This window comes from Chiloscyllium plagiosum, chromosome 6 (assembly GCF_004010195.1).
Source record: "Chiloscyllium plagiosum isolate BGI_BamShark_2017 chromosome 6, ASM401019v2, whole genome shotgun sequence".
NCBI classification, from domain to species: Eukaryota; Metazoa; Chordata; class Chondrichthyes; order Orectolobiformes; family Hemiscylliidae; genus Chiloscyllium; species Chiloscyllium plagiosum.
This window is the reverse complement of record NC_057715.1, coordinates 113,724,101-113,750,227: the sequence shown is the minus strand read 5'-3', so window position 1 is coordinate 113,750,227 and position 26,127 is coordinate 113,724,101. Positions and strand designations below refer to the sequence as shown.

Genomic DNA, 26,127 nt, shown 5'->3' with positions numbered 1-26,127 from the left:
AGTAAAGTATTCATTCAGTGTCTCCCCAATCTCTTCCGCCTCCACACGCAACTTCCCCCTACTATCCTTGACTGGACCTATTCCTACCCTAGTCATTCTTTTATTCCTAACATACCTATAGAAAGCCTTAGTGTTTTCCCTAATCCTATCTACTAAGGACCTTTCATGTCCCCTCCTTTCTGCTTTTAGCTCTCTCTTCAGGTCCTTCCTGGCTACCCTATAACTCTCAATCGCCCCAATTGAACCTTCACGTCTCATCTTGAGGTAGGCCGCCCTCTTCCATTTAACAAGGGATTCCAATTCTTTATTAAACCACGGCTCCCTCGCACGACCCTTTCCTTCCTGCCTGACAGGTACATAATTATCAAGGACACTCAATAGTTGCTCCTTGAACAAGCTCCACATATCATTTACACTCTTGCCTTGGAGTGTAATTTTTCAAGCCACACATCCTAAGTCATGCCTCACCGCATCATAATTTCCCTTACCCCAGCTATAACTCTTGCCCTGTAGTACACATTTATCCCTCTCCATCACGAGAGTAAAAATCACCGAATTATGGTCACTATCCCCAAGGTGCTCACCTACCTCTAATTCTAACACCTGGCCTGGTTCGTTACCCAGAACCAAATCCAGTATGGCCTCACCTCTTGTTGGCCTGTCTACATATTGTGTCAGGAAACTCTCCTGCACACATTTAACAAACACTGACCCATCTAACGAATTTGAGCTATAGCTTTCCCAATCAATATCAGGAAAGTTAAAGTCCCCCATAACAACCACCCTATTACTGTCACTCATCTCCTGAATCACCTTCCCTATCCTTTCTTCAATGATTCTAGGACTATTAGGAGGCCTGTAAAATACTCCTAACAGGGTGACCTCACCTTTCCTGTTCCTAACCTCAGCCCAAACTACCTCAGATGGCAAGTCCTCATCCATCGTCCTTTCCACCGCTGTAATACTATCTTTGACAAGCAATGCCACACCTCCCCCTCTTTTACCCCCACCTCTGTCCCTACTAAAACATTTAAATCCTGGAACCTGCACCAGCCAATCCTGTCCCTGTTCTAGCCATGTCTCCGTAATAGCCACAACATCGAAGTCCCAGGTACCAACCCACGCTGCAAGTTCACCTACCTCCTTATGTATACTTCTTGCATTGAAGTATACACACTTCAAGCCACTTTCCTGTTTACAGGCACCCTCCTTTGAAATTGATGATTTCAATGAAACAGAAGCTTAAGGATTAATCTTAAGAAGAAATGCAAAAGCGAGAGAAATCTAGGGAGGAAACTCTACAGGCAAGGTTATAAGGCGATAACGGAAGATCTGAGGGTTGCGAGGCTGCAGGTTAATGGATAATGAAAGTCCATTATCCCTGGACTAACAAATGACGTATACTGTGGTAAAACGTGAATCACATTTTGGAAGGGAGAACAGTATTAATTAAATTGGGAAAAACCGCAGAATGTTGCAACACAACTTAGATTTAAAAACAAAAGTGTGTGTGAGAGAGAGAGAAAACAGACACAGACAGAAAGGAGAGAATTCGGGACATCTAACCCCTAAGGTACAAAGCCTGTTGCCAGTATCCTAGGTCAAATTAAACATCTTTCATAAAAAAGGTGCGGCATACAGTGCTTTTCTACAAAGTCAAAAAAGGAGGAAAAGATGGGGATGGGGAGATAGAGACAAAAAGGATTTCTGAAAAGATAACAGGAGTCGTTCATCTACGTTTTCAATTTATTGTAAAATACAGATACACAAAATTTATGCAACGTCTAGACTGCAGAAATAAGCCAAATTAGAAGTTCTTGCAGCAGTAAACATAAAACAAAAACACATAAATGCGACTTATTCCACTGTATTCACTTTCTACAAAAGGTAACAATTCTGACAGGATTCTTTCATAATTAATTAAAAGGCTACAAGAATAAACAAGTGGAGGAGATTTTTCTCCCAATGTTTTATAGATCAAGGCCTGGCAGTGCACTGAAGTACAGGACTCTTAGGCTCAGAACAAACGAGAGATGGCCTAAACGATGAAACGTGCTGGCTATTTGAAAAGGGAAACATTAGCAACAGCACCAACCACATTCACTCATACCAGGAGCTGTTTCTAAGCAGTGCTTGATTATTTATTGTAGTGGAAGTCTTAAAACAAAAAATAAAACATAAGACACTTTAAAGTTGAATGTTGAGGCTTTTCATTTTATTTCTAGTTGGGTGCACAGGTGGGGAAGAAGTAGCGAAGATGGAAGTGGAAATGAGGTACCATCATGGCTTTCGGAAGTAGTATTGTATGTGTGGGGTGAGACAAGGCCCTGCCCCAAACCAATATTTACATACAATAGTTAGAAATAAACATCTTGTCCAGAAACGGACAAAATATACATTATTGCACCATTTATTCCAGAAATTCACCAAATAACCTTCATTTCAGTATAAACTTCAACAGTGTATGGAGTGAACAATAAGCCAGTCTTCGATCCTGGTCTCACCCAGTGCCCAGCGAGCTGGGTAGCTACTGGAAGCAGATGCCTAGGCCAAACCTTTTCTTTCACTTAAGCTGAGGGGTGGTGCCATGACTGAGATGCTCCTTTGCCTTATCTGTGCCCAGCAAATGATGCTGAGATTGAAAATCAAACAAGAGATCTTATCAGATGCCTGAAATTCTAAGCCATGGTTGTGGGATTGGGCAACATGGCAGTCATAATACTGGAGCATTTATTTTAAAAATTGGAAACATGTTTAACAAGTACATAATACAGGGCATTACAAAAATAACTTTCCACATTAATAATTGGCTTAAGAAACTCACAAGTGGGTGTATTTTTATTAAAAATATATAAATTAAAGGAGAACACAAATAGCAAGCCTTCTAAGTGTAATTTGAAAGAAACAATATTAATTCAAAATTCACAGAAATGAATTTCCAAAGCAATCAGCTATTGGAACGCAAGTAGCTGTGAAAATTAAAACAAATATAAAACAGTTACCAATTAATTGTAACAGGTTAATAGTTAATTAATCTATACAGACATGCTTTTACACACTGAAATAGTGCTCCTGCTGCATGAGGTGTTACACAACTGCACAAAAGCAATGATAGGATTTTTACACAAATAAAAACAGATCAATTATTCAACCTAGTAAATCTGATAAGAGCTGTTGGAATCCACTCAACCCCTTAAAAACTAGATAGAGGGTCATGCGCCATATCATCATTGCATTTTCTATACAACCTACATTAAAGATGGAAATAGCTACCTCCAATGGCCTAGTATAGAACTGCATCATCCATTGTAGTATATGGTCCCAAGTTTGAGATCCTTTCTAAGCCGAGCCAGTTAACTTTCACCAGGTGATAACTGAAACTTGGATGCAGCAATGAATCAGCCTAGTTAATGATTTTCATTCAGGATGATCACTTGCTGGTGGGGATGTTTAGATTCAATCATGACAAACAAATGGGCTGTTGATTCTTATCCTCAGGTGTGTGAAATAGCTACAAAGGGAGTCTAGAAATGTATCTGCACGTGGAATTTGTACATCTATGCGTGTCCTCAGGTCAAACTGATTCTTTGGCCAAATTGCCTGTAACCAAGATCCAAAGAAGCCACAACCCGTTATATCAATCTTTGCAACAACTGCAGAATTTATTTGAAGCTAGTGTTAACGTTCCCCTTCCCCATCCAACACCTTGAGGAATTGCTTAATTGTATAATAGGAAAATACTTGAGTTCTGGATAATTGCAGCTACATTGTACACACATATCACAGAACAGCCCTATCTACCAATATATTGTACACCTTATAGTAACAAACATTTTCTTTCCTCTCCAAAGGTACCAACACAGGATGTAGTTCCACAGGTTGCAACACTAGCCCTCACCCAAGCAGTAATTTTTGATTTGAGTGTAATCAGTGTGCGAGTTCTGGCAAGCAACAAGACTACAAAGGAGACTACAGTCCAGTCCTCAGGCTACACTGATATATACATAGAATGGATTGGAATCACAAATTATTTTTCTGCCTTCATTATCCACAGGCATTGAAGCCAAATGTAGTCTCAATTTGGCACAGATTAGGATGGAACATTGACCACAATGTGGATCAGTTGCACATCCAAGACACTGGGAAGAAAAGTGAACAATTAATTTAAATGCACTATCCATATAAAACAGAATCACAACATGAGAAATTTGTCCCAATAGAAAACAATACTTAAAAAATCTGCAGGATGATCATTTCCTAGAAAACAAGTTAATTCAACTCCAACTTTCACATCAGCAACACGGGTATATTTGGTCACAAATCATGCTATTGGTTTACCCACAGGCATCTTGAAGTTGGCCCTATAATTGTCCCAAATACATATCTCAATACTAACTTTGTGGAGATGCATTTAAGAATGGTGATAGCAATCACTTCTTTCAATGAGTAATTAATCAATTTTTCTGCAGACAAGTGTCATTTTCTAGTCTCCTTTTCTGAGCAGGTTCAAGAAAACTGCAAAAGCTTCAGCATGAGCTGGTGGATTCCTCCCTTTCTTGAGTCAGCCGCCATAAATCATTGATCAACACATTAAAAGGGGAATAAAACCTAAACTCAAAAGTAATATGATATTTTCTTAGCATCCTGGCTGTTGGCAAGATTACTGCACACTCCCACAGATCCGGAGATAAGAATTGGCACTGTTTAAATGCAAGAATTAATTTAGTAAGATCAAATACTGACTTGCTCAGATTGCCTTGGCTTATCCTCCTGCAAATTAGTGGTAAATTCTGTTAATAAGATGCTTAGTATAAAGCTGATGCTAAACAGCATCAACTAAATTAACATGTAATACAGTTAGATTCTATGTGGAACAGAAGTAGCTGTCTAAATTGACGTGGAGGTGCTAGTGTTGGGCTGGGGTGGACAAAGTCAGAAGTCACACATCAGTTTATAGTCCAAGTCACTTCATCTGAAGGAGCAGCGCTTCAAAAGCTTGTGATTCAAATACACCTATTGGACTATAACCTGACATCATATGACTCCTGACTGAATTAATAGGTGGCCTTTTCTCATGCTTGACATTTTGGTGTCATGTCAGATGTTGTATTGCTGGAATTTTCACCTTGGAAGTACAAAACACTAACTGAATAAAAAAACTGGTGTGTTAGATATAATATATATATATATATATATTCTCTTAACTCCAAGATATCGATTTAAATTTGTTTCAAAATACAGTAATGACTATATATTTTTCTGCCTTCCCTCCTCTTTTGTAATACTGACTAATGAAGAATTACTGCTTCACAGACATCAGCAGACCAAGGTGTTCTCACCTCACTGGCCTCTAATCTTCTATCTGCCACCATGGGTGAGATTAAGACATTCAGCACATTTCAGATCATACACTTTTCTCCATCTATCTGTATCAATACCACTTACCCACTGGGTCTTTATTTGGCAGGTGTAAGCAGCTTACCCTATCCATAGTTTCAATTATTTAGGAAATAGAGGGTTACCGCACTAACATTACCACAACGTGGTACAAACTGGTCAACGAGATGTGGAATCCGTCGAGGTGAAGCAAAGAAGCAACAAGGAGTGAAAAACATTAGGAAGAGTTCATCTTTTTTGGCCTCCACACAGTAGTGGTGACCTAGCATAGCTTTAAATGGGAAATTAGAAATGTACAAAAGTGCTACTGTAACCCACTGTAACCTTTGGTGGTTTTAATTCCAATATAGACTGTACAAATAACACTAGCAATAATACCATGGTGGATGAATTCCTGGAGTGGTGTGTTTGATTTTCTTTTTGACCAGCACATTGAGGAACCAACGAAGGAATAAGACTAACCTAGATTTGGCTTTCTGCAGCAAGGGGTTAATTAATATTCTTCTGAGGAGTCCTTTATGATCACTTTTTCTTCCTTTTAGAATTCTTTACTGGAGTAGAAAAGAAGTCAAATTCAAAAATCTAAACAAAGAAAGCAATGAAGATGTGACACAAATTAACTGCAATGGACTAGTGACTCAATTCAAAAGATGCAATAGTGGACAGTGACAGGTGACAACAGACAATGGTTAATATTTAAGGAACAAATGCATGCATTGCTACAGTCACATTTTTCAGGTGAAAGAACACAATAGGAAAAGTTCTCCAACCGTGGTTACTTAAAGAAATTAAGGATGGTGTTTTGGGTCTCAAGAGTAGTCATATAAAGTACTCAAAAATGCAGAGCATAAGGATTGGGAACAGTTTAGAATTCAGCAAAGGAGAATCAAACTATTACTGAACAGGGGAAAATAAAATGAGAGCAAGCTTGCAAAGAACATAAAAAAGCAGTCTGGAAAAGCTTTTAAATATGTAAAATAGGAAAGACAAATGTAGGCCCCTTACACCCTGAAACAAGAAATTGATCATGGAGAATAAGGAAACGGCAGGACAACTAAACTATTTCAGTTCTGTCATCACATAAGATGACACAAATAATTTCCCAGAGGTGCTAGGGTCTTTTGGGAAGGGGAACTGATGAAATATTGTATTAGTTTAAAAAAGTAGAACAAAAAGTTGGTAAATTCCCAGGGCTTGATTACCTGCATGCCATGTAGCTAAAGGAGGTGGCCAAAGAAATCATGAATACATTATTTGTATAGATTCTGGAACAACCCCCAACAAATTACAGGGGGGAAAAAGTAACTGCACTGTTTAAGAAAAAAGGAAAAAAATCAGGAATTACAGCTGATTGGGTTTTCAGTAGTGCAGGTCAATAATTAAGGATGTCATAATATAGCACTTAGAAATTACCAATGAGATTACACTAAGTTAACATGGAGTTATGAAAGGAAATTGACAAACCTTCTGGAAGTTTTATTTTTGAGTACATGACAAAATGGATGAAGGAGACCAATGAATTTGATTTTCAAAACCATTTGATAAAATCCCATATTAGGAGGTAACTGAGCAAATGCAACACACATGAGGTTGATGGTAATATACTGGTATAGATTGAGTTATCTATTTGAAAAACGGAGTGGGGAGCAGAATGGGTTATTTTTGGAGTGGAGGGCAGTGATGAGTGGAGGACTTCAGGGATCAACGTTCGAGTTCCACAATGTAAATCAACAATTCAGATGAGATATTCGAGCATAATACTTCCAAATTAGCTGATGAGACAGGACTAGATGGGACTTTGAGCCATGAGAAAGACAGAGGCAAAAAGACTATTTAGATAAGTTGAGTGAGAAAATGCATAGCAGATGTAGTGTAATATAGATAATGTAAAATTATCCACTTCGGTGGGAAAAAAAAATTGGTAAAACAATATTTAAATGGTGAGAGATTGGAAAATGATACGCAAAGGAACAAAAGTGTCCTTGAACATTCATCATTGACGACAAATAGTTACAAAGGAAAACTGCATGTTGACTCATTGTGAAGATTAGGAGTACAGGAGCTATTAAATCTTACTCCAGCTGTTCAGGGCCTTAGTGAGAACACACCCAGAGAACTATGTACAGTTTTGTTCTCCTTACACATCGTGTACTTTACCGGAGGAGAGGGAATGCTGTGAAAGCTCACCAGACTGATTCCTGGGCTGGCAGGTTTGCCAGGCATGCAGCGAGATTGTTTGACTGGGCCTGTATTCACTAGATCTCAGAGGAATGAGTGGAGATCTTACTGAAATGTTTACATTTCTGACAGGTTTGGACAGATTGGATGAAGGAATGATACTTACCTTAACCAGGGAGTAGACCAGAACAAGGGGTCATGGTTTCAGGATACATGGTAGGCCATTTCAGACTGAGATGAGAAGAAATGTCCTCACAGTGGATGGTGAAACCTGTGGACTTGTCAGTGAAGAGGAGTGTCTTTAAGCTAAAGGTAACAAGAAGTATGGGGTGAGAGCAGAAGTCTGGCGTCGAGATTAGTTCAAGACAGGATTTTAAAGGAGGAAATTATTTTGCGACTCAGCACTCCTTACTCATCTCTAAGTCTAAGATAGAAGAGGTCAAGTATATTTCTGAAACATTCCTCACCTTTTACACAGGCTGATGGTTACAATTAGCCTCAGTACACATGGACTAAGGTGAAGTGAAGAATATTAAAAGTAGTGTCTTGGAGACAGAAAGAACACATTGCTTTGATTACTATTACATCCAGTTGTCATGTAGATGTGGGCATACCTTTAAGAGAGTTAAAAACAGCAGAACTACCGGACACAGCACTAAGTGTTCCCAAAAAGGTAACAATATAACACTGGGTCGAAAAACTCTATTAGTTCATTGCTTGGAGACAAAAACAAATTCAAATTTGGCCAATCAATTTAAATTATACCCCAAACATAACAAACTCCAATCAAGTTTGAATTAAGTATATTAACAATCTTAAAAGCCAACGACACATTCCGATGTTCTGGAGCGTAAGACTGGGGAAAATTGAACAGTTGAGAGGAGTAGTGCCACAGCCCAGCATGTAAACACACTGCTTGAAAATAGCTTTCTCTTAAAAATACCTTTTCAATCAGTAACCTGTAACGCAGAAATTCCTAACAAGGAGAAAAGATGACGCACCAAGATCTGGAGGCAAGAACCTACAGTTGCCTGGTTTTGAGATAAGAATTGTTTTGTAAATTTTAATTGGGAGTTTTATCAGACTAGTATTATAGAAGGAAGCCAAAAAATAGGTTAGAGAAAGAAATTGTAAATTGTGGTTCGTTAATTATTCTCTGTTATACTTTAAGAAATAAAGTTGTTAATTTTTACTTTAAATAGTTCCTTTACTAAATTGGTTTCCAGGACAGTTAGCAAATGCTTCTAAACCCGATCACTGGACTCCAGGCTAATGGTGAGGATGATAACCAGTTTAGTGGATCTTATGCCTCTTACCTAGGTAAAGAGTGGAAGATTGCCATTGATCAGATATCAGAAAAAGGTGTCAACTAGGAATTAATACATTCCAGAATGGTGTGGGGGGGCAAAGTAAAGAATTAGAACATAATTTCTGAAACTGCTCATTAATTCACAACAGCTTTGGCATTCTCAATTGTTATCAAATAGTATGCAGTGGCACCAGATTCTTGTTTTCCTAGCAGTGGAGACAGAAAGGACAGGCATGGTATCTGAAAGAGAGAGAGAATGCTGGGGGGTGAGGGGAGCTAACTGGGTCAAAGCTGCCCCAGGAAAAACTATTAAACAAATTATCTTTTAAAGACACCGCAGGTGGACAAACAATATGAGAAAACATTTCAGTTAAAACCTATTACTAAAATAAGCTTGACGGGCCATCAATGATTGTTGTAAAAAAACGTCACAGACCAGGAAATTAAAATGCTCAAACCATATCATCAGTATCTCCATCTCAGTTGAGGGCAAAGGGGAAAATAAGAAAGCATTAAAATGTACAGGCTGAATTTGCACTCCTGTTCAGCACCCAATACATTTATATGAACACTGGATAAACCACTACAAATTCATACGAAGTACCAGAGTAATATCACACAAACAAATTCCAAATCACAGATTTATGGTTCAGGAAATTCAACTCCCAGAAAAGGTACCTAGGTAAGAATGTCAATTTAAACATTGTTGTTTGTATATAAACGTTATTTACCTTCACATTTTTTCTATACTTAACTTTAGCAGTTTTGACAAAGACTACATTTAAAGGAAAAGCACATCACTCCTTTGAACAAACATCATGGGCAAGCAGGTTGCACACATGGACGTGTCTTTGGCAAGGGTACCTTCCTGGGCCCAAAGAATTTTTAAATCAGAGGTAATTGGAGATGGGTAAAAGATGTCATGGTACTCAAAGGGAAGGGTAATAAAACAATGAATGAAAATAATTCAAAAATTGTTGTTTATTTCACCCTTAAACGAACATCTTATCTTGAAGAGCATCCTCATGCAGGAGTCTTCACATTTCAACATGCCCAACCTGCATTGGTCACAGATTAAAGTCGTTGACTGTTAGGAGTATAACGGAAGTAGCAACAGTGTACCATTTTATTGTACTGCTACTTCAGAACTATTTACATTACTTACACTAGAAATGTCTGTCTCTGAATTTCTGTCTTCTGAATTTTTAATTTCCAAAACCTTTATTCCATCACCACTCAAATCCCGATTACACAAGCTCACTTTGTCTACTTCCACTGTGGCTGCTTCTGTAGGAGGGTTCTGCAGATCTATTGCTTCTGGACGGTTCTCCAGTTCCACCACATTTGCCTCAGGGCATTGTTCCAGCTCAATGGCACGCGACTCGGGGTGTGGATCGAATTCCACAGCACTTACACCAGATTGGTGTTCTATTGCCTCCACGCCTCTCTCTGGATTGCCCTCCATCACAGTACTAGATTCATCACGATGAGACAAATCCGGGGCATTAGTCTGCGGTGGTTGCTGTACCTCTGCAGAGATAGATTCCAAATGTTGCTGCACCTCTGTAGCACCAGGCTCTGGGTTATGTTGGATTTCTATGCTAGTAACTTCTGAAGGATGTTGCACCTCAGTAGCAACTGGTTCCACATGGGGCATGATATCTACTTCATCGATCTCTGGATGGTCTGTCTCTGTAGCAACAGACACCTTATGCGGCCGTATCTCCATCTCACTAGGCTGCAAGTCGCACTGGCTCTGTATTTCCACAGCACCATGCTGTGGCTGTTGTTGTTGTATTATTGTTGTGGCACTAGTCTCTAAACAATGACCCACCTCCATGGTGGTCTCTTCTATTCCACTGCTCAGCTCAATAGTGCTAGTCTGTGGATTGTGCAATTCCACAGTGTTGGTCTCTGGGTGGTGCTGTAGTTCAATAGTATTTTCCTCCAGATGGTGCTGCAGAGATACTGCACCCTCCTGTACCTGGTGCTGTAACTCCACACTGCTGGACTCCATTTGTGGCTGGAGCTCCACAGTGCTCACCTCAATAACTTGGCTTGTTGGATGGTGCTGCAATTCCAAGCCATTCACCTCTGAGTGATGTTGCAATTCTACACCATTCACCTCTGGATGGTGGATCACCTCCACCACTCTTCCCTCTATGTGGTGCTGCAGTCCCACACTGCTTTCTATTGGCTGCTGGCTGATCTGAGCCCCTTCCGGATGGTGTTGCAATTCCACACTGGATTCGGCTGTATGCTGAGTAACAATCATTGTACCGCTTACAGGAAACTGCTGCAGTTCTACTGTGGTCCCCTCTGGATGCTGGGTCACTTCTATGATAGTCTTATCTGAATTCTGGCAGACCTCCATGAGGCTTCCTGCAGACTGATGGTGCAGTACAACCCCACTTGCCACTGTATGGCTCGCCACCTCCATGCACTCGCCATCAACTTCATACACTGTCCGAGTGCTTGTATCCAAATTATTAATTTCAACACTGTTTCCATCATGATTGCTAATGTCCACACTATCTGAATCAGTCACGTGGGCGAGCTGCATTTTCTCTGGGTACAGTTTTGCATAGGTATCGACCATCATGTCATAATCATGTTTAGCATCATAACTGATATGGATTAGTGCCAGACTGGTTGTCCGTTCCTCAACCGGAGTGATTTTTAAGTATGCTTTCAGCCGTTTCCGTCCAATTTCATACTTGTCAGTTTCGAGCTTGATAATAGGTAGGTTTGAGACAATTTTAAGTAAAGTGTACACATTTGGAAAGAACTTGATATCAGGATGGCGTAGCGTGTCAAAAATAGTACTAGGAAGTTCAACATCTCTGCTTCGATGCTTCCATTTTATCTTCCAACAGTGCAGTTCTGCTGAAAGGGTATCGGGATTTGGAAGATCATCTTTATATAAATCAGCCATGTTTTCCTCTGCAGTATTATATTTCAGCTGAGCCATAACAGAAGGCACCAACGACAGGCACTTGAGAGCCTTTAGCTGCTGCTCGGAAAACATGTCCTCAATTTCTAAAATAATGTGGTCCAAAAAGGGTGCAGTAATTGCTTCCTTATAGTAGTTTTCAGGAGTCTCCTCAGAAACCTCTTCACTTTGAGGCTGCCTGCGACATCTCCAAGGCAGCTTTAGTTCAATTCCCATTTTGATTGACAAATTGGTGGCTTCTTCTAACCAGAACTCATGATACACATCAATATTGTCCCTCATTTCGTTTAATGAGTGCAGGACCGCAGTCAAAGTGCTTGAGGCAAAATAAGTGTCTGATGCTTGACCTTGGAGATTTTTGCCAAAGGCTCTTGTGTATGAGAGAACATTTTTCAACACCATAACAGAGACAACTATTTCAAAATCTCTCATGGTTGAGGACAACATGCTGGCCTGGGTCGCTATCTCAGCATTCCACCTACCACATGTATCGTAACTGATCTCATCCAAGCACGTCACCAGCACTTCATAAAGATCTGCCAAGATCTCAAAAGTGTCATGTCTTTCATACCAATTAATTTGAAAGAGTTTTTTCAGCTCCTTTGCCTTCTCCTCATTTGTTTGATAGACACCGTCAACACCAACATCAAAAACCTTCTGGAGTTGAGGTGACAAACTGAAAAATGATACAATGTTTTCCATCAAACTTAATACCATGTTAATACCAAAAATCAGACTGGACTTCGCAATCCATATGTTTAGGGGATAGGAAGAACAAGGAGTGCTCAATGCCTTTGGACACTGCTGTAAAATACTAGCCACAACAACTCGCTTTTTGTAACACATTGTGCCAGAACCATTGTATGCTTGTCCACGGCAGTAATACATGTTCAGACCCCATTTTTCTGTAAGAGTCTCATGGATCCGACTGGCCAAGAACTCCCCGTCAAGATCACAGGGTATGAAGCCAACAAATTCTTGCCTCAGACAGTCAGACTCATCTACAAACCGAATTAACAGGGACACATGGTCAAGCCCTGCTACATTGATCACTTCATCTGTCACAATTGAGAAGAAGTTGCTGTCACGAACTTCTCGGAGTACCTCCTCCCGTATGCACATCTCACAGATGTCCAAAAGGTCTTTTTGCAAGTTCTTAGGGCAGTACACTGCATTCACAGCAGTTGTTTCAAACCTCTTTCTAAGAATTTCATCGCCTGCATTCATTCGGAATTCCAGTAGTGCTTGAATGTTGTCAGGAGTATTGCACAAGTTACTCAGGTTTTCAGTGGCTGATCCTCCCAAAGGGACATTTTGCCTCCCCAACAGCAATACAGTTTCAAATAAAACTTTGAGAAATTCTTTGTTCCCTTTCTCTTCAGGTGTCAAATTCAAAGATTCTTCCAGGAGAGTAGACTCTTCAAGGCTCTCTGTAGCACCTTCCAGTTCTGTTTTGTCAAGTTCATTGATTGCCTCCTGTTTACACTGCAGACCTCTCAGGACATCACAGTCAGCTTAAAAACATTAAAAAAATGTTTTAGACTATTGCCAAAATTTTTATTATACTTAATCATAGACCCAACTTAAGTGTTGATTTGACAAACTCTCCCTGTAAGTTCTGCTAACACAAGAGTCACATATTCAACATATTTACACAAGTTATTTCCTGACTAAAGACAATTAAATTAAGGATAAAATTTACACAGAATTATAGCTGTTTATAAGCACAAACTGTGACACAAAAATCTGAAGAATGAATACTAACTCAATTAAATTACTCCCATATATTCACATTGTCTACTTTTAATTTCTAAACCCAAGACTGCAAATAATATTAACAGGCCAAAAATGCTAAGATGTAGATTGAAAGTCAAATGGTATTATTAGTGCACCAGTATATATTATTGCATCACAACGCAAAAAGCATCGGCGATCCTAATGGAATAAATGTACAAGGGAATTTATAGATTTGAAATGCAGCATTACATAGAAACTAGAAGGAGCAGGCATTTGGCACATTGAGCATACATCATTCAGCATGATCACTGCTAATCATCCAACTCAGTACCTTGTACCTTTTCCCCACATATCCTTTGACCCCTTTAGTTCCAAGAACTATATCTAACTCCTTCTCCTCAACTTCATTCTGTGGCAAAGAATTTCATTGGCTTACCACTCTCTGGATGAAGAAATATCTCCTCATTTTGGTCGGCCCATCCCATATTGTACACTGTGACCACTGGTTCTAGTCTTCCCAGTCACTGGAAACATACGTCAGTCCTGCTGTTACAGGAGTCACCTTGGTAAAACTTTATTACACTCTCTCTATAGCCAAACCATTTTTCTCAGATAAGGAGGCCAAAAGTGCACACAATATTTTAGGTGTGATCTCAGCAAGGTCAAATACCATTTGCCTTCTTCACCCTATGCTGGACTTGCTTACTTTCAGTAACTAGTGTACAAGGATACCCAGGACTCACCTCCTCCTCTTCTAATCGATTGCTATTCAGACTATCTGCTTTCCTACGACCAAAATGGATAACCTCACATTATACTTCATCTGCCACGCATTTGTCCACTCACTCAATTTGTCTAAATCACACTGAAGTATCTCTCTATTCTCACAGCTCATCTTCCCACCCAGCTTTGCATGTTTTGCAAACTTAGGACACATTACATTTAGTTTCTTAACCCAAATTATCACATTGTGAATAGCTGGGATCCAAACACTAACTCTGGCAGTACCTCACTGGTCTCTGTCTGCAATTTGGAAAACGACCTATTTACTTCTATGGCTTCGCATCTGCTAACCACTTCTGTATCGATATCAGTACAATCTGATATACTTCAGTTTTACACGTTAATCTCTTATTTCAGACTTTATCGAACACCTTCTGAAAGTCCAAATAAATCACATCCACTAGCTCCACTTTATCAAATCAACTAATTACATCTTTGAAACTTTCCAGGAGATGCATTGAGAATGATTTCCCTTTTGTAAATCCATTTATCCAATCCTGTCACTTTTTCCCAAGTGCTGTACTATTAAATCTTGTTGGATGGATTTTTTTCACACTACTGATGTCAGACTACCTGGTCTTTAACTCCATTTTCTCTCTACTTCCTTTTTAGACAGGAGGGCTACATTAGCTACTCTGCAATCCATATGAACTACTCCAGAGTTTATAGAAGCTTGATAGATGACCACCACTATTTCAACAGTCACTTTCTTAAGTACTTTAGAGTGTAGATTATTGGGCCTAAGTTTTTAAATCAGGCTACAATCATTTCAATTTTCCCTACATCGCTTCCCTATCAATACTGATTTCCTTCAGTTCCTCCCTCTCTCGAAACCCGGGGATCCCCAACATTTTTAGAGCATTATTTGTATCCTTTGTGAAGGCAAAACTAACCATGTATTGGCCCTGGTGAGACCACACCTGGAGTACTGTGTGCAGTTCTGGTCTCCAAATTTGAGGAAAGACATTCTGGCTATTGAGGGAGTGCAGTTTTAGGTTCACGAGGTCAATTCCTGGAATGGCGGGATTACCTTACACTGAAAGACTGGAGCGACTGGGCTTGTATACCCTTGAGTTTAGAAGACTGAGAGGGGATCTGATTGAGACATACAAGATTATTAAAGGATTGGACACTCGGAGGCAGGAAACATGTTTCCGCTGATGGGTGAGTGCCGAACCAGAGGACACAGCTTAAAAATACGGGGTAGACCATTTAGGACAGAGAGGAGGAGAAATTTCTTCACCGAGAGAGTGGAATGCTCTGCCCCAGAGGGCAGTGGAGGCCTCGTCTCTGGATTCATTTAAGAAAGAGTTGGATAGAGCTCTCAAGGATCGTGGAATCAAGGGTTATGGAGATAAGGCAGGAACAGGATACTGATTAAGAATGATCAGCCATGATCATATTGAATGGTGGTGCAGGCTCAAAGGGTAGAATGGCCTTCTCCTGCACCTATTGTCTATTGTCTAATGTATTTAGTTGGTCTGATATTCTTTGTTCCCTATTATAACTTCCATGTCTGTGATGAGACCTACGTTTGTCTTCATTAATTTTCTGCCCTTCACTTACATTCAACTTGCTTGTAAAAGATTCTGTATCTTTTCCACAATCTTATTCTAGTACTCTATTTCATAGAACATAGAACAGTAGAGGCCCTTCAGCCCTTGACATTGCTACTATAAGATCAGACTAACCTACATACCTTTCATTTACTATCTCCCGTGTGCCGATCCAATAGTCGCTTAAATGTCCTTAATGTATCCGAGTCTGCTACTACTGCTGGTAGTGCATTCCATGTATCCATCACTGAGTACAGAACCTACCTCTGACATTTCCCTTAAACCTTCCTCCAATCACCTTAAAATTATGCCCCCTTGTGATAGCCATTTCCATCCTGAGAAAAGATCTCTGGCTATCCATTCTAACTATGCTTCTCATCATTTTGTACCCCCCTATCAAGTCACCTCTCATCCTTCTTCGCTCCAATGAGAAAAGCCCTAGCCTCCTCAACCTTTCTTCATAAGACCATGGCCTCTAGTCCAGACAGCATCCTGGTAAATCTTCTCTGTCCCCTCTCTGAAGCTTCCACATGCTTCATATAATGAGGCAACCAGAACTGAACACAATAGTCCAAGTGTGGTATAACCTGGGTTCTACAGAGCTGCAACATAACCTTGAGGCTCTTGAACCCAATTCCCCCTCCACTAATTTCCACCCTCTTATTCAATCCCTTTATCCTCCTTTGCTGAATCTAAAGTGCTCTCTATCCACACATCTACTGTTTTCTTTTGTCCAATTTATATGTCATTTTCTTGGATGAAATACTATCCTTAATTTACCTTGTTAGCCGTGGTTAGGCCACCTTTCCCATTTTATTTTTGTGCCAGTGAAGACCAAAATATATCGGGGATAAACAGGCTAAAACGGATTGCTTACTGTATCAGAGTACAGCAAGTACCTAAGAGAATGGTACCCATACATTGTGAAAGAAGAGTTAGACTAGGATGCTAAAAATTATTGTATTAGCTTCAGACTTCTGGAAAACATCAATGATATTTCTGCAGTTCCTGACTCCAGTAATTTTTTTGCTGCTTGGTAATGCACATGATAATATTTTAGCAACTATTCACACTGGTGGAACATGGGTGTTAATCTAATTTTGTGAAGTGATTTAAAATTAACTAGGTCACTCTTTCTAGAATAACATTTTTAAACCAATATGCTTCAGATTGCAAGGCATCCTGAAGTGTTCACGGAAGTTTGTTTATATTGTACAGCTTTACAACAGGAGAGAGAAAATATTAAGCTGCAGAATCTAGGATGAGTTCAGAAGTGTTTTGGGTGCAATTCAAAGGTGGCCTGACCAGGATCAGAAGCATAGTCTCTCCTACAAAAAGGATATCATTCAGACCAGTTAAAGAAATAAACTACCACAATTAAAAGCTGTTTGATTAATTTCCATGACAGGAGTATTTGATTAAAACTCAACAGATTATTAAAAGACTGAGGAAATCTAAGCTCTGAAAAGGCTTCATAGCTCACAGTACTGGTACAGATGAAAAGTGAACGAGACTTAGTTTTGCTCTGTGTTTTGAAATCTTTTAATCTGCTATATATAGATACCATGGTTTGGTTTACTTTATTTGTATTTCGTTGATATATTAAACTTCTCTTTGACTGTTAAAGAGAGTAGCCTTCAATGTTTGCGTTGTGATCAACTATGCCAGATTTCATTCTGGGATCTAGCTTGACCTGTGGTAACACCAGCTGCGATCATACAAGAAGGAAGGTAAATTTGGTATACATATGAAGAAATTTATACGATAAGAAATTGGCTACTCAGAGGATTTATATAAATTAGAACTCTGGTGTCACTGAAGTACCAAATGGTCACCACAACAGGTAAGAGTTTAAGGTTGTTTCAGATCTAGTGCGGATTGTAGCTTTCAAACATCAAAAGCAAATAGATCCCAAAATAATTAGAAATTCCTTAAAATGGGATTGTGGTTGGGCCAAAGATTTGTTTTATGCCTGGATCATGGGCTTTGCTGATTGAGCCATCATTAATCACTCATCCGTAGCTGCCCTTGAACAGGTAGTGACAAGCTGCTTTCTTAAACTGAAGCTCACTTAGGGTAGGTACATCCACAAAGCTGTTAGGTAAGGAGCTCCAGGATTTTGACCTAGTGATACAAAAGGAATGCGGATAATTTTCCAAGTCAGGATGGTGACTGGCTCAGCAAGAAACTTGCAGGTGGTTGTGCTCCCAAGAGAAATGCTTTAGGTCATTTGTTTAAAAAATGCCCATAATTTCCCAGTTATTAAATAACCAACAAATATAAAATAATGTAAATTTTCCAAGTACTTATCTTCCCTCAGCATCAATAATGAACTAATTTCAATCTGAATTTAAACAAGTTTTGCTCTACACCTCAAAATTCATTCCAGCGGTCAAGGCAGCAGATGCAATAGGAACACCACCAGGTTTTTCTGCAAGTTACACACCATTCTGACTTAAAGCTGTAATCGTTGTTCCTTTACTTGTCATAGAGTCATGAACCGCCCTTCCTAACAGCTCTGTGGATATGCTTTTGCAATTGCAACAGTTCCAGGAAGCTAAGCATCAGACCTCATGGGCAACAGCAGTAAGTACTACACTAGCCCATAACACTCAGATCTCAAGAACAAATTAAAAATAAACTAAAGACCCTCAGATGCACATTCAATCTTGTAATCTTTCTGCAAATGGGCTTGTTGACAAAAGACTTTGGCTGACCATTTTATCACTACCCTCACCTTCCTTCAATCTCATTATTTCCATCACTTGCACAAAATTCTCTCTCTCTCTAGGTTAATTCCAACCGGATACAACTCCTTCAGTTTTGGCCTGGATATTATCATGACATCTGCATTTGACAACTTGCATAATTTATCATTCTTCCTCATATTATTAGCCAATCTCCTTTCTGTCTCTCTACCAGCATAGACTTCACCTTAATTCTGTTGGTTGGATTCCAACTTTGTGGGTTTGTCAAACTATCCTAGTTACTTTTCAGAACAAACTTAGACTTTAAATGTTCTCCTCACCAAAACGGAGACCATAGTTAGACTATAGTTTCTCTTGGCCCAAGACTTAAATCTTTTCCTTTAGCAACTCCACGTTGTTCACTCATGTTCAACTCCATGTAAAACAAACATTTACTCTAGCATTTAGCCTTTCTTCGCCACAAACTCAGCTTATGCAAGAAATCCACCTCCTGATCTTTTGATCCTCTTTCTCCAAATCAATCGGTTCTCTTTTTACCCTAAGCTAGAAGGTCTCATCATTTTCCTTCAGGCATGTCTTTTTCCTTTCAGAATCAGCAGTTACCAATCTCTGGGCACTTGGTTCTTTCATTTGCTCCCATGTCATAACCTTTAATTGCTTTGACATTTTCTGATGCAAGTTATAGGTTTTTAAAAATTTATTTTCTTGCACACTTCGCTTTCAGTCATAAATTTCCTAATCATTTTACATGCATTATCTGTATTCCAATAGAGGATGTACACACAAGGCATTTTCTAAGGTGCCATTTTTACATTATAGTCACTCGCCATCATATAAGCAATTGAGCTATTTCTGAAAGATTATTTCTAGAAACATTTGTGAAATCATTTTTAATGCTGAAATAACACCTTCCAGATCAAACATATGTCTGGTTAGTCAGCCTACTAAAAATTAAAGCTCCAGGAATATATGTTAGAAAACATATGATCAGTTCATACTATTTTCGGGGTTACATACTTTACGCGTGATGGAGCTACTTACTTCTTGGTGCCTTCACCCTCAATAAATCTTCCTCAGTCTGTAACAAGAAGAAAAGGAAAAGGAAAAGGCTTTATACTATCTTAACATATCCTGAGGTTCACAAAAGGAGGAAAAAAGCGACAATTATTGTAATGAAGTCAATTTACCAGGTCTTTTATTCTCTTGTGCTTTCTGTGTTTGCCTTCAGGTTTATTGAGATGGCTCGTTAAGTCAAACAAAGTTGGCACGGCATTATCCTTAAGGACGGTTCTGTAAGGGCTCTGGAAACAAGTTTATAATTTCAAATAATGTTACACGCTTTACTGTTGATATCAAATTGCTTTCTAACTCAAATTTCCCCATTTACAGTTTCTCTGTTGCTGTCTCATAGCCTCTAGCTTATTCAGCCAGTTCATAATGTTACAGCCAGACACTAAGTCGTACGTAATATTTGACAGTCACAGGCCACCTCATGAATGTGTACAGCAAATTAAAATAAAACCTGTATAATTCAGGAAGTCAGCAGCACCTGTGGAGAGAAAAGACTTAACATTTCATGTTGGTAACCTTTCACCTGACCTGTTGAGTTTTCCCAGATGTGTTTTTTTTTCCAGATTTCCCGCTTCTACTGTATTTTACCTTTTATATAAATGCAATTAGGATGCTGGATACATTAAAAAAAAGCTAATATTCAACTGAAATTGCAAACTAAGCTTGCAATTTAATCTCACTTCAAATTCAGTGTGCAGTTCTTGCTAGTTTAGTAATAATACTGCACCTCTGGAGACAACACAGAGGAGAATAACTACACTGACTTAGAGGGTATACTAATCAGCTTGTGAAGACTATACAATTTGTTTATGTTGCCACTTGAGAAAGGAAGCCCAAGAGATGTTAAGATTGCTGTTTTTAAGATTTAACAGCAAATAGAGAATATAGCCCAATGCTTCTTTATTTTGTCCAGGATAGTACAAACAGACGGTATGGCACTCAAATTATAAACAAAGCCAGAGACAAGAATGCTTCAGTGTGTAAGCAACGAATCTATTACACTTAATAAAAACTAAGAACTGTAAATGTTGGGTTTGTGAAACAAAGACAGCAAGCAGAAACTCAACTGGTTTGGCACCACTGGTAGAGAAAAAACAGCGTTAATGATCCAAGTCCAATGACTCTTTGTCAGAACATATACTTGCTAGCTTGGGAGGTAGAGAAGCAGTAAACATTGATTCATTTAAATGCAACTTAGATTGACATTGTTCAGAATAATAATCATAATACTGTACACGGTTAACTTGAACACAAATGTCTCAGGCTTGGATGGAAAGATGACTTTGCTCCTGCACTTCTGAAAGCTCTTCAAGGGTTGAGAATTTTGTTGTCTCATTGCTGGGCCTGTTGCAAACCAGTTTATAGAGGTTGATTAACCATTACTGCTATTAACATCACAGGATGATGGAAGGCAAATAAGACTGACCTCTGTCTTTTCTCATGCAGCAATCCCTCGGTTCCTAATTGAAAATGTCTGATGAGAAAAAGTACAAAACCTTCCAGCAGGGTCATAGTATTTTAACCACAGGCAAGATTGTTGACTAGAACGTTCTCCCTCCTTGCCCTTGAAATGATAAAGCCAACAGCAGCATTCCTATCACAAGGCAAGGACTGAAGTTAACCTGGTACTGTATGATTTAGTTTCACACTCCGTTTGCTCAAAAAGCCACTGGGGAACTATCTCAGTTTTCATAGACTGAAACCAACCAACTCTCTACACGCAGGGGCTGGGGATAATTTTTTGTTTTTGAAAAACTGGTTACTGAAATGAGGAAATAGAATTAGCCTAAAAACAGGTTTCAAAAATGTCAATTTACAATGGAGGAAAATCCTTAAAATTTAAAAAGCACACTTTTGTTTTTAGTCATTTTTCACACCATCCCGCCCTGACAACCTTTGCTCTCTTGTACCCACACAGTGTCTTTCTGCCTCAGTTCTCTTTCTCTATGTGCACCCCTCACCCCTTCTATTTTCCTCTTCTACTTTATTCTTTGTTTTGTTTACTTGTTTCTGCAATTGTGAGCAAGGGTAGGAGCAACATCTGCAATGAAATGAGTGCCCAAGTTACAAAATACAGCATTCATGGTTAGAATGTCAGAAATGTATTAGGATGGGATGCTTGTTTTATTGGGTAAACATATCAAAGAACATTGAACTAAGTGAATAAATAGAGTCAAGGTACATATTGTAGCAGATATGATTCAATGGAATGAAGAGTAGGCTTGACAAGTTGAATGGCCTACCCTACAAAAACTGTACAGCCCAGAGGTAGAGACAAATGTCAATTAAGTATATGACTGTTGAGGAAGACTGCAGTACTGTCTGATTTTTGTTCAAATTTGTGACGTTACAGAGGAGTTTATTTTGCTGGAAGATCAAAAGGTTGAGCAATACACATCTTAGTTATAACAAGAAGTGGGCTGGGACTTGGTTGGTGGGATGCCTAGAATAAATCCAAATGGCCATTTCTTATTATCTCTAACAGCTTGATGTGGAATAAACAGAGAATTCCAACTTACATTTGTGCATATCAAGGATTGTTCAAAGTGTCTTGCACAGAGTCTGTACTGTTTGTGAAGCTGCTCAGCGGACCTATTTTCCAAGTCTGCTCGCCGACAGTTCTCTACCCATTTCTGACACCTACATCAATAGAAGAAAAATAATGACTGTTATGACCCAACATTTGATACAACAGATTGCATTTCAGACAGATTATGTTTACGTTGCGAGAAAGAAATGCATAAACTCAATGGGCCAAATGGTATCTCTCTGTCATAATGAGTATGATGTTATAGGTTTATTGCCAATTACTTTTCCAGCAAAATAAAATCTTTTCAAAACAGTGCCTCGGTACTTTGAAGTGGAAGACTTCAGCGTTGCATGAAGCTAATTTGGTTTAGCTAAGACTGAAAAATTTCTTACTGGTTCTACTTTAAAGTTTTGTCCTTCTCTTTCACTCCCTATTGCAGAAATCAGCAACTTACTGAAGGTAAGCATCAATATTTGTCTGTCTACAGTCTTGGGGCTTTTACACAATAAGTTAGCTAGCTCACTGAGCTGGAAGATTTGTTTTCAGATGTTTCGTCACCATCGACTAAGTAACATCATCAGAGTCTCCAGTAAAGTGCTGTTGGTATGTTCTGTCTCTCTATTTATAGTCTTGGTTTCTTAAGGTGGGTGATGTCATTTCTGGTTTATTCCCCCCCCCCTCCCCCCAAGGGAAGGTCAACAGGATCTAAATCAATGTGTTTATTGATGGAGCTCTGGTTAGAATGTCATGCCTCTAAGAATTCTTGTGCGTATTTGTTTTGCCTGTCCTAGAACATGTGTGTTTTCCCAATCAAGGTGATGCCCTTGTTTGTCTATATGTATGGAAATTAGTGATAGTGGGTCATGTCTTTGGTGGCTAGTTGGTGTGTGTGTATCCTGGTGGAAAATTTCCTGCTTGTTTGGCAATGTAGTGTTTTTTACAGTTCTTGCATGGTATCTTGTAAATGACATTGGATTCGTTGGTAGTATCTAATGGATCCTTTAGTTTCATTAGTCGCTGTTTAAGTGTGTTTGGAACATTTGTGGGCTACCATGATGCCACAAGGTATGAGTGGACAGGAAGACATTTCTGATATATCTTTGATGTTACATAATGTGCTATAGTTTTTGGTTGCATCGTGTCTGCTTGTTTGGGCTTATTTCTGAAGATTTGGCGGATTGCGTTTACTGGGTATCTGTTTTTCATGAAAACCTTGTATAGATACTTTTCTTCTGTAGTTTCTTTTTGTAGTTCTTGGGTGCTGCAGTGTGATGTAGCTCGTTGAAGTACTAAGAGAGAGAGGCAGGACATACCCACCAGCACTTCATGGGTGATTCTCACTGATGTTACCCAGTATGGTGACGAAACGTCTGAAAACAAACAAGCTCAGCGAGCTAACTAACATACTTAGCACCAACCTCAGCTATAAATCTTCTCAAAAATAGTTTTTAAACACTGTTGTAACAAAAAGGTTAAATTGATATTGGCATCTTCCCGAACAAATTTATGACCATCTCCTTGAAGAAACTTAATACTTATTCCTTATTCAGCCCCATCCTGTAGTATAAAAAGACCTATTAGGTAGTTAAAAATGGAGTACTAGAGTGGAAACAAGCAAGAAAAAACAACTCATCTAAAGTGAGGCAATGACAACAAATGAGACAAAACATGCTGCACTGCAGAGGATCATAATTTTAGTGGTAAATTCCTTTGATAGACTCCTTATCAAATGCAAGATGTACAGAAGGATTTCAGGATCCTCCTTCAGAAATCACAAAAAGCTAGCATTCATACTTTATATAGGTTTACAAAATCATGAGGGACATGGATAGGATAAATAGACAAAGTCTTTTCCCTGGGGTGGGGGAGTCCAGAACTAGAGGGCAGAGGTTTAGGGTGAGAGGGGAAAGATATAAAAGGGAACTAAGGGGCAACTTTTTCATGCAGAGGGTAGTACGTGTATGGAATGAGGATGCCAGAAGAAGTGGTGGTGGCTGGTACAACTGCAACATTTGGATGAGTATATGAATAGGAAGGGTTTAGAAGGATATGGACTGGGTGCTGGCAGGTGGGACTAGATTGGATTGGGATATCTGGTCAGCATGGTTGGGTTGGACAGAAGGGTCTGTTTCCATGCTATACATCTCTATGACTCTATCAGAAGAGAATAGGGAAGGCAGTGGAAGCATGGTATGAGAGAGGAAAATTAGGATGGGTTGACAAGGAGGCTGAAAGAGCATAGCAAGCCAGGCAGCATCTGGTGGGTGGAGATGGCGACATGTTCGATAAACGAGTGGGCAGGGAAGAGCGTGCGAGGGGGAGAGAGAGAGAGCCGAGCGAGCGCATGGATAGAGCAATTTAGCACTGCTGCTTCACAGCATCAGGGACCCGCATCTTTGGACAACTGTCTGTATGGAGTTTGCAATTTCTCCACGACCCTGCGTGGATTTCCTCCCACAGTCCAAACATGTGCAGGTTAAGTGAATTGGCCATGCTAAATTACCAATAGGGCTCAGGGATGTGTAAGATAGGTGCATTAGTTGTGTCACTCATTTAGTTAGTGGACTTCAAAGAATGAGTGAGACACAGGAGTCATTGCTGGAGTGAAAGGAGTAGAAGCAAGGCAGACAATGGCCTCGTGGAGTTATCGTTAGACTATTAACACAGAGACCCGAATACTGTCAGAGTCATAGAGATGTAGAGCACCAAAATAGACCCTTCAGCCGAACTCATCCATGCTGACACAATATCCTGAAAAGTCTAGTACCATTTGCCAGCATTTGGTCCATATCCATCTAAACTCTTCCTATGGGTTATTCTTCGGAGGGTCAGTGTGGACCTGCTGGGCCTGTTTCCGCGGTGGAGGGATTCTATTCTATTCAATCAATCATATCAATGATGCACATTGTTAAGAGGCTCCGGAGAGAGAAGCAGGTTTTGCGCATGCGCGCACCCTGGTCGGCGAGGCCTAGCGACGGGAAGTGGAAGCACAAGCCTGAGGTTAAATTTTGGGTCAACATCGGCCTCCCTCGAAAGCTCCGGGCCAACATCTGCGCGACCTCGGGGGAGGTGGGGGTGGCAGCAAAGCGTTTCACGAAGAGAAGTCGTTTTTAATGGAAGGCAGAACAGATTGGTAAAATATCGAGTGCTCACCTCTCGCGGTCTCTAGGAAACCTGAAAAAAGGTAAGTCCGGGTAATTGGTGCTCCCGCGGCTACAGTTCGGAGCCGCGCAGAAATTCGGCATTTCGTATAGATTTGATTTATTTATTTATCTTCCCTTTTGTTTGGAAAAAGCAGGGACGAGCCCTCCTGCCCCACCCCCTTCCTCTGAAGCAACAACGCCTCTTCCACTGGCACAGGGTTGCTCTGTTACAGATGCGGCTTGGGAGGTCAAGTAAGGACCTCCGCTAGACCACAATGCGCCGCGCCAACGCGCCAAACAAAACCACACATTCAGATACAATAATAGTAACTCAAAGTTTCTAGCTACCAGAGCTCTCAGGATACTGCCCATCTGGAGAGGCTGTTGGTGGCGTATTGGTCGTGAGACCAGGGGGATAAGTCCCACCTGATCCAGAGGTGTGCAATAATATCTCTGAATCGATTGATTTAGAAAATATAAATTGCACAGGCAGAATGCTGCAGGCAAGTGTCAGCTCCGAGGCCATCAGGAAATTCGGACCATCTTCAAAAATCTTCCAAATTACTCCAATTTAAAAACGTGGGAAACACTGCTACTTTTATGATGGTAGAGACGCTTTTGTGGTGATGTGGTAGTGTCCCAACCTCTGAACCAAGAGGCCTGGGTTAAGTTCCACCAGAAGCATGTAACAACATTCCTGAACAGGTAAATTAAAAAATATCTACTTCTGTTCCGGGAGGACATGAAGGAATCAGAACACGA

The 26,127-nt window shown here is 39.8% G+C and overlaps 1 protein-coding gene across 5 annotated transcripts in view; it reads right to left on the bottom strand.

Annotated features, from left to right (window-relative positions):
• Positions 1–1,733: 1,733 nt before the first annotated feature.
• LOC122550945 (52 kDa repressor of the inhibitor of the protein kinase-like) overlaps positions 1,734–26,127 on the bottom strand; it is a 45,329-nt gene continuing 20,935 nt past the window's right edge. The window contains exons 1-6 of one of the 5 annotated variants that reach the window (XM_043692471.1): positions 25,376–25,606; positions 22,212–22,332; positions 19,809–19,922; positions 19,663–19,699; positions 10,050–13,351; positions 1,734–2,632 (exon numbers count right to left, since the gene is read on the bottom strand). In XM_043692471.1, coding sequence (XP_043548406.1) covers positions 2,564–2,632; positions 10,050–13,351; positions 19,663–19,699; positions 19,809–19,922; positions 22,212–22,332; positions 25,376–25,467 — 3,735 coding nt within the window. In that variant the 5' untranslated portion in view covers positions 25,468–25,606 and the 3' untranslated portion in view covers positions 1,734–2,563. Of the gene's footprint in view, positions 2,633–5,775; positions 5,980–7,289; positions 7,882–10,049; positions 13,352–19,662; positions 19,700–19,808; positions 19,923–22,211; positions 22,333–25,375; positions 25,607–26,127 lie in introns of those variants that run through there. The other 4 variants (XM_043692468.1, XM_043692470.1, XM_043692467.1 and 1 more) reach the window with 4 other exon arrangements.